The sequence below is a fragment of the Topomyia yanbarensis genome, chromosome 2 (assembly GCF_030247195.1).
Source record: "Topomyia yanbarensis strain Yona2022 chromosome 2, ASM3024719v1, whole genome shotgun sequence".
NCBI classification, from domain to species: Eukaryota; Metazoa; Arthropoda; class Insecta; order Diptera; family Culicidae; genus Topomyia; species Topomyia yanbarensis.
In genome coordinates this window covers 71,099,276-71,111,550 of record NC_080671.1, presented here as the reverse complement: position 1 = coordinate 71,111,550, position 12,275 = coordinate 71,099,276, and the positions used below count along the sequence as shown (strand labels likewise).

At 38.7% G+C, this 12,275-nt stretch overlaps 1 protein-coding gene across 4 annotated transcripts in view; it reads right to left on the bottom strand.

Moving 5' to 3' along the window:
- The window catches only part of LOC131678404 (pseudouridylate synthase RPUSD2-like), a 711,893-nt gene that overhangs the window by 15,152 nt on the left and 684,466 nt on the right, over positions 1 to 12,275 (bottom strand). For all 4 annotated transcript variants that reach the window (XM_058958552.1, XM_058958551.1, XM_058958549.1 and 1 more), the window contains one exon: positions 10,256 to 10,411. In XM_058958552.1, coding sequence (XP_058814535.1) covers positions 10,256 to 10,411 — 156 coding nt within the window. The remainder of the gene's footprint in view (positions 1 to 10,255; positions 10,412 to 12,275) is intronic.

Here is a 12,275-nt window from a genome sequence, read left to right as displayed (position 1 = left end):
TTCAAAACTATCGGTTATCTCCAACTTTTAGTTTTTGTCAGTTTTTTACCCGATTGTACCAGCCTATTGCATTCGACCAAAGAAGAATTTTTTTATGGAAATTCGATTATTGAATTTGGTGTGATCATCGCGCTCAAGCTATGAAGAAGCTAAAACTATCGGCTTAAGTTTTTTTCTTCAAAAAGCTTTGGAACGGACAATCGATCATCACCTCAGGAACGTTAACTCAGTTGAATATGTATCGATTTTGTTAGCTGTTTTCGGCAAATCTAAGACTAAGAGACAACGAAAGCAATGAAATTGCAAGACGGATAGGTATTCTAGAGTGAATCAGTTATAAACTTAGAACGGAAAACTAGGCAGGCTCATATGGGCATGATCGAAAGGAAATGTGAAGAGTCCTTTGCCTTCTGCTAACTAGGAGTTGGGCGTTGCACCCAAGTCTACCGCATGGTGATTAATAGAACATAACTCATCATCATGTTTTACCACCAACGCCGGCAAAAGAAACTTCACAAATCCTCGCCTAGAACGACCATGCGATCATTATTTTTTATTCTACTGGCATCAAGCCGTGCCGTATGCATTCAATCGACACCAAGTTATCGGTGTCGCACCGATCCTATTGTGATTGAACTACTTTTTGATTTTTTCGTTCTACACACCCGGATGGCTGATAGCAATTAATGACACAGCTCAGCTAGTAGAATTTGAATTTTTAGCTACTTTTTACCAACTGATTCAGTGTAGAATACCTCTCCGTCTTTCAATTTCATTGTTTTCGTTGTCTCTTAGTCTTAAATTTGCCGAAAATAGCCAATAAAATCGATACAGTAGAACCTTGCGGCAACTGAAACATAGTAACATATGAATTAGTTCAATATTCACTGCACAAAATGCAACATACATATCACGATATTGTTTACAACACTGAGAAGGCCTTTTCGCTCAAGCAATCTAGCTTGGGTGTGTTCCCAGATATTGAAGGTGCTTTTGACAATGTGTCCTTCCAGTCTATTCTGGAAGTGACGCGCAGTTATGGGGTGTCTACATTATCTAGGGTTGGATAAACGCAATGCTTAGTAATGGCATTCTTTGCTCGTCACTGAGATAGGCAGAGATAAGGAAATTGAATATTTGCGGCTGTCCTCAGGTTGGCGTTCTGTCAGTTTTGCTATGAAAGCTAATTGCCGACACAGCTTGTTGAGGAAACTCAATGAGCTTGGATTTCCAACCTACGAGTTTGCTGACGTTTACTAAACACTAATTACCGGACTTTGCAGCAGAACAATCTTTGACTTAATGCAACAAACCAAAGCTAAACCATCTGCAAAGATTGGCGCCCATGGCGTTGATTGGTGCTTTCTAGAGATAGTCGGGTTCGGATTTTTGAGTTTCGGTTCTGTAAATTTACACTACTCGGGTTCGGCTCGGGCTCCGGTTTTTTTTTTCGAATTTAATTTTTGAACTGATCACACCCAACCATTTCTTGACGCTATATACGTCTATTCACAACGCCCAGTCTCTTTTTGTAGTACACTGAAGACCCCCTTTTTATCAACCCCTTTGGTGTATTTTTGGTTGACAAAATGAGAACAACGACAACACATTTTTTTATTTAATAAATCGAAGCTATTAAAATATTTAACATTATTCCGTAGACATAGCCTCATTACTCTGGCTGGCTGATGAAATCGGGTTAAAAAGCGGACAAAATTAGGGGCTGATTAAAATGGATTTTCACTGTATTTGACTTTACTTCGTGATACAAATGGATGACACATATATTTGTACTAAATTTTACCACCTTTGAATCGCTAGAATTCGTCATATTTTCTGATGCTCAAATATTTTATTTTTATTCATGAATAAAATTGCTTTTCTTCAGATTCGCAGAATGCCCGAATTATTTTCTTTTTTAAATATATGGTCAAGAGAGAGAATTCAACAATAAGTGTTTCGCGTCTAAAATCTCCATGCGATTTATTTTCCATTATAATCATCAATAAACCGAGTCAAACTAAATTTGTCGAAAAATATTGGTTTAAGCAAATAGAAATCTACGGGAAGTAGAGAAAATCTATCAACGATGGCACTTCTACGGTAATGGTATACTAGCGCCATTATCTAATCAGTGGTCTGGTACATACATGAAACCCAGTAACAAAGGCTGGGTCGTTGCATGATCCGGAGTTCCTTCATGAAAATGTATGAATTTTCACGATTTGAAGAAAGTTTGACCCTACAAACCAGTAACGCGGGTGACGTCGTGTAAACTGTAGAATACGAATTACCAATTGACATGGCTTAATTTAATATATTTGATAAATTACACAAAAATACTCTTGCAGGAATCGCTTTCGATAAAAATTTTGAAATTTTGATTAAGTATGACGGACAAGATTGTTGGAATCTGCCATCATTATGTCTCTTTTTCCCCATGCGTTAACCGCCGATTTATCCTACTTTCCGGTTAAGATTATTTATAAGTTTCCCAGAACATTACAAATTCAATGTTCAATAACAGTAAATATAAAAGCAAATTCCTCTCGCCTGTAATTCGTTTTGCCATAGGTCAGATATAACTGGACGCGTATGGTGGTATTTCAGGTTTGAGTGATTCTATAACTCTTTTGGATGAGCCTTGGATTCAGCTCGGGTGCCTGAAATAAAAAATCTCCGGGATCTTTGGCTGAATCTCTGTATTAACAAGTCCGGTTCAGATAGGGTTTCTCAAATAATAAAATTTCTTGCTCTGGTCGGGGTCGGGTTTTTGAATTTCGAAATTATCGGGGTCGGGTCGGGCTTGGGTTTTACAAAAATTTTATTCTCGGGTTCGGGTTCGGGAACAGTCTCACTCGCTAGGTAGATATTGTACTCTATTCCAAACAGAAATCTTCGTGATTATGTGCCCTTCAAAAAAACTTGTCCGACAAAGTTATAAACTTCTGCTCCGATAGTTAGGCTACAATCAAGGCCTCTAGCTCAGACAAATCACGGCCCAAACTAGTAATCGCGTGTCTAGCTCAAATCGAAGAACTAAGCATTGTCAACACTAGCCACCTGGTCTGGGTGCTCGGATATTCCGGTATTACTGGAAATAAATGGACTGAAGAATTGGCCAGAGCAGGTTCAGCGATTGACTTCGTTCGTCCTGAGCCCGTCCTACCAATTTCGACAAGTTGGATCAGAGGAAAAATACGGTCCTGAGCTTCGTCCGAGCACCGCAATTTTTGGGGAAATCTACAAACGTGTTGCCAAACAAAGGCATTTCTAGAACAACCGTGCCCAGTGATTTGGAAAAATCCCCTACATTTTTAGAAGCTCCACAGTGGCCGGCTTTAACCGCACACTCAATTATCACATTGCAACTATTCAGCGCGCTGAGTCTTTTTCATGTGATCTTTGTGAATCTGACTACGGAACCTACTTTCTCTCTCCTCCTTCTTCTTGTCTTCGGCTTAGAAAATGATGAGAAAATACGGCGAGGCACAAATTCCCGACTACATACGGGTAACATGCAATTTGAGCCAATATATTCTGATTCCTGATTTCTGCTGTTGTTATACTTTATGAACTCGCTGGGTGGATGAAGTATTTCCATAGACGTTCGCATCGGTCGACCAAAAAGGCTTTCAGCAGATTATTTTCCATCACACTGCACTCCGACCGGGCATTGGTCTGAAACAGCTGAATCGCTGCCAAGGTTTCCCAGATGTCCGTCGCGATTTAAGTTTCGGCTTAGATTCGACTTTCGAAACTGAGGCGCATTCTTGGCAAGCTCGCCCAGGGACTGTGATTTGATCAGAGATGTTTGGTCAATAAAAATAATTGTGTGCTAATGATTGCATAGGTCGTTATCAGAATGGCTTATGTGTAGTTACTCGAGGACTTTAGGTCGCAGTTTCGTTGGGATGGCAATTCGTTCACCGTACGTCAAAACGTTTTGCGACAAGTACAGTGATTCCCGACGCGTAAATAATTACTGGACTTCCGCTGTACCGAAAAAAGATTTCGCCTCTTTTGAATAACCTTCATGTACGAGCCCACGATTTTCTAGAACGGCTGGTCTCAGCGGATATCGTTTTAAACGTCACAGGGAGATGCTCGATTGACTGGCAGACGATGTTGCAGATAACTGTTTCAACCTAAATCGATGCAATTATGTGATCCTCATCAGGCTTCATATGCGAGTTAATTGCACGCGAGAGAATATCTGCATGCTTGAAATGGTCTGTGGAAACATAATCAATATGGAAGTCGTACAGAATCATGGCAAGGGTTTGCTGAGCATGGTGGAATACACTTTGAATCGAAAATCGCTAAGATCAATCTGAAGAACAATAAGGCAATCGATAAGGCAATCGATTTACCAACTACGCTATATCCGCCCCAGATTATTCTGTTGAATTTTTAGACAACGTAAACCAGACCCAGGGCTTCCTTCTCAATGTGGCTGTAGCGGGACTCGGGTGAAGTAAAGCTTCGGAATGCGCGGTACACACATAAAAATAATGACATTTAAACGACATGTAAATCAATACGAATGTAAACATAAAACGATTGAATCAAAAATATTATTGAAAATTACGTTAAAATCAATTGAAGCATCAAACAGCATACAATTTTACACTTTCATTCGTGTAATGTAATGTCATTCATTTTACAGCAGTATTCGAGTAAAAATACATTGAAGTGCATTGGTTTTCCGTTTAAAGAAACTGCAATTTTCAATCCACGTGTAATATTAATAAAATTCGTTGAAGTAAGCACGATAAGTCGTGTGTATTTGTGGTGGAACTTAATTTTACATTTCTATTCATGCTCCAAATATGTGCATGAAAATAAACTTAAAATCACAAAATATTTTTTTCTGTGTAGATTGCTTTCTCTGATATATCTGGAAATCGGTGTGCGACACGGACGTCAATTCCCACGTTCGACGTATCTGCAGGCACAACTATCTCAAGGCCTCAGCATGAAGGATTTCCTTAAAACGATCAGAAGAACGCTGGCATACATCAGACCACTGGAAACTGATACTTTCCTTGAGCAGTTCTTCCAGCGGTAGGCGAAGTGTGAGCTTTTCCTACAATAGTTAATAGCACACAGGTACGATCGAAACGTGGGAACAACATGAGGCGGAGCCATGTTGAAAATAACTTAAAGCTTGTCTGGGCCAGGGCGGAAACCGTTCGTATCAAGAAGCTGGCTTAGGTACCTGGACCATAAAGAAGCGACACTTCTCGAACTTGACCGTCAATCCGTACTCTTTCATTCTGCATGGTAGTGCGACCACCGACCACGATGGCATCCATAATCTGCTGGGAAGCACCGGGATGGCTCTTCCCCCTAGCGTGAAACCGATTGAAACGATAGAGCCCCTCGTGGCTGTTGATCGTGATAAACTTGCTACTTTCCTCATCGACCTCGATTTGAAGGTATGCATCAGACAGGATGTGATTAAACATCGTGCAATTTGCCATCCGACTGAAAATGTGTTCCGGGAGTGGAAGTGGGTAGCTGTTTGATTCCAGTGCGCTGTTCAATTCAGCAGAACAACCGGCGCGGCACCACGTAGCTGCCCAATCCGTAGAGATGACTGGAATGATGATGCCAAAATCTTCCAGTCGATTCAGTTCGTCTTCATCAACGGCTTCCATGTGGCTTCGATTTGAATACGGGCTGAGCAGTTGGCTTGAGAGTGAGTTGAACTTATGCGGTAGTGCACAGTTATACTATTATCTGCTGATCTGGTTGTTGGTTGCGTCCCAGAGTCCAAACTTGTCCATCTGATCGAAGCCTAAAACATTCAGATAAAGATCAACACAACAAATATATCCATTATCTTTCTGTTAGATTTCTCCGATAGTGTACTTTGTTCGGTACATGGGTTCTATGCCCAATTAGTCTCTTGAAGCTGTCAGAACCTGATAATCCGTTTGGAGATGTCTTTGGGGGCCTCAGTTTTACCTGAATATGATGGGTATGTCTAAACCAGAGTCCAGCTGCAATTCAATTGGAACTCTTTTGACTGTTGTCTCTATATAGCGTTTCAAATTGCTAACCCTAGAACGGTTTTGTGGGGTACATTTGTACCCCAGAGCTATTTGCAATCCGTGTTATTCCGTTACGGTTTATTTTGGCCGCAAGCGAACTTTATCATAAATCAATTTGATTATTAAACTTCCATTAAAGCAGGTACAACGTATTTGTTTCACTTGGCCAACTTAGCAGTGCCTGCTTAAAGTTTGCCTGGGGTACATATGTACCCCACAAAACCGTTTACGTTAGTGTTTTGTCATGCGTACATAATTCGGAAAATTTATTATATCTTTTTTTAAAAGCAAAATATCGACAAACTTGTGTAAAATTGTATAAGCTTCAACATTGCTGAACAATAGAATCTGTTATTTGATATAATAAAGCTACTATAGCAAAGTAATTAGAAAATGCGCTCGGATCGTTATCGTTATTTTTACTTTTGCGGGTGAATGAGGCAAAACACATTCGTGAAAATGACTTGTATGTAAAATGCACCATGCACCACTCGATTCGTCGTTTTCTGTGGCCCAGGCTCTGGAACATATTTACTTTATATACACGTACAATGCACCGGCTCTATCAGTCCTTTCAACGCCGTCCTGTGTTGTCTCTGCTATTGCACATTGCTGTATTGTTACTGTTTGTATTGGCGTTTGGCGTTCAAAAAAGCATCGGAATAAATAAAATTTTTGATCGGTTTTTGTATAATTTACAAATTATTCTAAACGAAATTTAACGATCTTCACTAAGCCGCATAGATGGTTAAAATCAGATAGAAACTACCGGAGTAATATAAATATTAAGAAAAAAGTGTATTTTGACGTATTTTAAAACTTGTTCTATAAAAAATGGAATGTTACATGATAAAATCGACAAAACACGAATATTTTTTAACAGGATTCTTTACGAATGGTTTTAGAATGAAACTATCCAATTTAATAATAAATTAAATATAAATTAGGCATATTAGAGCAATTTTAGTGCTGGGGTACGAATGTACCCCACAAAACCGTTTACGTATAGAAAAAGTCACGAAACCGTTGTAGGATTAAAATTGCATTGGCTGGAGAAATGCACTTCTCCATCTTATGGCGGTTGCCATGCCTGGATAATCAGACGTCAAAAGAATATTCCGTCTATAGGCCACACAATATTACAATAGCCGATTCGATTTCGCAAAGTGCTAGTGGTATAAATAGAGGGGCCGTGCATTTTTTTGAATCATTTATTGCTCGCATATCAAACGAGGAACATCGTGACTATAATGTTCGAACGGTACAACAAGCGGTAGACGCTATGGCCGTCGGCTGTGGTGGTATTAACCAGTATACAGCCAAACCGTATACAACCCTTTCACCTCCTCCCCGCTGTGTGCAGAGTCTATCGTGCGAAACATTGCATACACGAACGAGTATAGAAATGTGACAGGTTCGAGCCATGTACACCCGATCTGCAATATGGGTGGACAGGGTGGCTCCGAATTGAGTTCAACACGCGTACCAGCATGCGTTGGGTTATTTCTATGCATATGTGTGCTTTGGATTGGAATTCTCATGCCAAAATGTTTTCAGCGATTTGTAGGTCCATAGTGCCATATTGGCACACTCGTTTCATATTTCGGATATACGTGATGCGTTTTTTATCACTAAGCTATCTGATAATATGCTTCTGTAGGTATTTCTAAAGCGCGGGTGAACTGAACTGGATTTGTGGCTACTGAAAGGCTGATGTTAGTTGGAGGCTTTGGTTAAAGATGCTGAATCCCTTCCTCTGGTATAAAAACTCACCATCTCTATCGTTTGTTTAGGGACCACCCATAAATGACGTAGCATTATATGGGGTAGGGGGTAGTTTTGTATTTTGTGATGATGTGTGACGACAGGGGATAGGGGGTCATGTCATGCTACTTAGCTTTTTAAAGGGGAATAACTAACATCGTTCTTTATTTAAAAAAAATTGCGTGGTCAAGGGAGGGGGAGAGTAGTTACCGTCAAGCTACGTCATTACTAGGGGGTATTTAGAGGTTTGTGACGAAATGCTACGATGGGGGAGGGGGTGTTAAAAATCACTTTAAAAATGCAACGTCATTTATGGATGGTCCCTTACCATTCGAAATGAAAGTTTACTATTTTCATTCCAATCGAGCACGAAACCTGTTGATAGCCCTCGTTTGAGAAGGATTCAATGAGATTTTCTACGGATTGTGTACTTTCGACAGGTCTCGTGTTCAATTGGAATGACAATGATAAATGATAAACAAACGATAGAGATAGCTATTTTTATACCAGAAGGATTCAGCGTCTTTAACTTTAGTGCGATTTTTGTTAGTCAACTCAAAAGTAGTACCATCTGACCAAGAAAAAGCACTGATTGGTTTTTATTTTTATAATATATTTGCAAGCATTTGTATTTTATATCAATTAAATTCCTTAGCGTATATTCAGGGACGCAGGGTTTTATATGGGAGTTTTAAAGTGAAATTGGGACGAAAAAATCATATCCCCAGCAAAGCGTTTTGATTTATTATTTCAAAAAGTTCTGTTTCCAACTTTAAAACTACTGTATGCTGCCGTTATCTTTCTTTTTTTATTTGCAACAAGTATAGAACTGTGTTTTGGACATAAAAAGAGTATTATGCACGTACACTTAGCTTCGATAGATTGGGGAAAATAAGGACAAGTTTTGAAGTGTTTCAGTTCTGACAGTTCTATAATATAAAACTGAAAATTTTCAAACTAGAATTTATTCCCCCCAGCAGCAGTTGGAGCGAGTATTCTTTTTAGTTTAAAATGCATGCCATGCTACTGGACTCAAAACTACTTTTCCTTTGTTCATTCAGTCTGAGTATCTTTGCTGCAATATGTATTTAAAACACAATACTAAGCATGTTTTAAATTAAGCAGCAAATAAAATGACGGTGAATACCAATTTAAATTTTAAAACAAAGTTTGAAATTATATAACAAAACTTATTTATTATCTCTAGGATGTAATTGTCTCAGTTCTAGTTTCACATTGAAGCACTTCTATACAGCAAAATGCTATAGAATATGCACTATGATCATTGTTTTATTTTCAAACTGGATCCGGTTTAATTCTAAAATATTCAAAAGTTCAGATTTGCACGGTCATAAGATTGTATTTTATAAATAATTTTATTTATCTAGCCATCAATCGATTAAATTTCTTAATCGAAACCAAAAAATTGGTTACCTCAGTTCATTAGTACATTCTTGAAAATTTGACTGGAAAATTTAATTTCATATTTCGTGGAAGAACTAAATGTTTACTTTGGCGAGCGTGGGCTTCCTCATCACAGTCCTTAATATGGTGGTGCTCTTCTTGAAGATCTATTTTAAAAAGCCAGCATATTTTTGCTAGATGTATCAGCCAAATAATGTCATTTATTCAATTGATCGATTAATAACAAGTAGATTATTTTACACATAGTTGCTAACAGTAATCGACTAATGTCAAGAGATAATTGAATCATTCGAGTCGCATTTTTATGTGATTCGAAATGGAAGTGACCACACACAAAAAACTTCAAGATATGCTGCTTGACACTGATGTTTTTCTAAAAATCGACGATGCCATTAAGTGCGGCTAAACGAGTAGCCATTCCACGCATTTCACATTTTAAGATATGTTAAGAACAGTATCTGTCACTGTATCTATGCAGTACAAAATCATAGATAGTTTTCTCTAAAATCAAATAAAAATTTGTCTTATTCAGTTTATCATAGCCTGCAATTGCTATTCGAAAGTGTGATGAAGCAGCAAATTTATTCTTCGAAAGAAACAGGCAAATGTAATAGTTTACTTATCCACCCATAAATGGTCGTGTGCCATGAATAGCCACTCGTAACTTGCTATGTCCACATGCCTTTGATATCAGTATAATGCTTGTTATTTGCAGCTTAGCCACGTGGGTCGTTCCCCGCAATATCTCTTACTCATTCTATGCTCGTGCACGCAATTCCACACTAATTATAATCCAACGTTCGTCTGCACTGATTTTTCAAACGCCCAGAGTGTGTGCAGACGTGATGATGCTTTCACGGTATGATTATACAAAGTACGTATGGTGGTAGTGAATTGGTCCAGTACATTGTGTGTTGAGGACAAGGATAGTACCGATTGCATTTGCAAATGCAAGATATGTATGCAGCAAACGCTCATTACGACAGCCCATACAATATAAAACTCACCTTGTACTTCCAGGCGTGCAAGTACATGACCAGGTCCTGCGGCTTCGGATCCCTGTAGCGCACCTTGCACTCATAGCAGTGCTTGTCCGTGGTCATCTTATCCGGGTTGAATGCCAGATCGGGTGACTCGTGTCCTGTTTGGGTCGCAACGGTGACCTGGAATGGAAACGGTAGTCTCCGATGAAAATGGTTTATCACAAATAATTTAGCGTACAAATTGAAGGGGAATATCCGAAATGTATATGGCAATAGTGCCAACAGGAGTGTAAAGCATCGAACTGTTTATTACTCAATAGTTTTTCTTGCGTTATAAAAATGTGCTTTCCAATAGGCGGTATTAGATATTTTAATCCACATCAACATTGCTTCGTTCGCGAACTAGCTTTAAAAATTAGACTCTTCAATCTCTTCAAAATTGTGGTGCAGTTAAATTTCACAATGCAAATCGACCCAGACGATTTAGCTTTTCTCTTTAACAATACCTAGATTGCATTTGTTCTACTTCTGTACTAAATAAATCACAATGACAAGACCATATCACTGCGGGAAGTGAGATAAACGAATATGATTCCATATGCTATATAGCATAAAATTATCATGGACCGTTTGCACGTCTAAAACCACAGCAATTTTGTGGCCCCTTCACAACAGAAGTGCCATAGTCCAGGCCATCAAAAGTTTTCTGACATGTGATGAACTGTGTTTGTGCAGAACAGCTTCAACTTCATCACCACCGAGTTTGCTCCTGGGAGGTTCGAAACAGTGTGGAACGATAACGAATCCAAACTTTTCATAAATGATGGGGAATGCGATAGAAAATGTGTCACTCTCAACGCCGACTGAAGAGTCGAGGGAGTTGGTCGTTAAGGTGTAGAAATGCATCTATTTATGATCTAGTACATAGGTACATGTTTGGAACGGATTAACTGTTGAAGAGAAAAGTTGAGGGTAGCTCGTATGGGGTTAATGCACGATAAGACAAGCATGATTTAGATAATTGTTTTGCAAGTATCATCAAAATTTGTTGCAGTTATTAGTTAGCATAGGCGGCTCCAGTCTGATGACAAAGGGGAGCACATCATCGTGACGAAATATATCTTAATCTCGGTTTTAAAAAACACAATTTTGAAAAGAAAATTCCTAGGATGGTTTTATTTGTAGATAGTGGCGAATAATAGGATAATATACACTGACCTCGTAAAAATAAACTATTGTTTCGAATGTTCTGATTTGCAGGGAGTCGGTTTCGCCTTTCAATCTTTTTACCTAAATTACTGCGTGATGAAAATTTCGTTCCAACTAGTTTATTTAGTAATTGCAAAATATCGACCTATCCACACAAAATTACCATTTCTTAATTCGACACCAGTAAACGAATATATCGAGATGCTACAGCTTCGAGTCGTCAGATACTTCACACCAAACACCAAGCAGCAATGTAACACCTTGAAGAACAGCGTGAATAGTAATGTATTCATATTACTTTCTTTGCGGAAATGCTGATTTGTTACTAAATTCAAAATAAACGTGCTTCACAAATCATTTCAGTGTAGTCACTGTTCGTGTAGAGCTCTGGGACCCAAATGAGAAGTCGGATACAAAATTTTCTTCGAGACAATTCAACGGTTTGCACGATCCAGAGCCGCTTCACTACACTTCACTGCATTAAGAATATTTCTCGTTCCACGAAATGCAGTTTAACGTGAAGTTAAGAACATTTGAGCTCATACAACGAGGCGAGCTCAGCCTTAGTACTGGAATCGGTATTGCCCGTAGTATACTAAATGACGAATTTAATCAACAAACAGCACGAGTTAAAAGTCGAAACAAATGTTAGAATCTCTTTAGAAATATTTCCATTCACTTCCACGCTGTTAAATTTATATAATGCGGTGCATCCATGATATTATTCACAAACAATCACAACAACAAACACACTTAAACAATCAAAATCATACTGAATCTTTGCGCGTGGTTCAAAATTTCCATGTTAACCCATTTTAGGCCCCAGAGTTTGGGG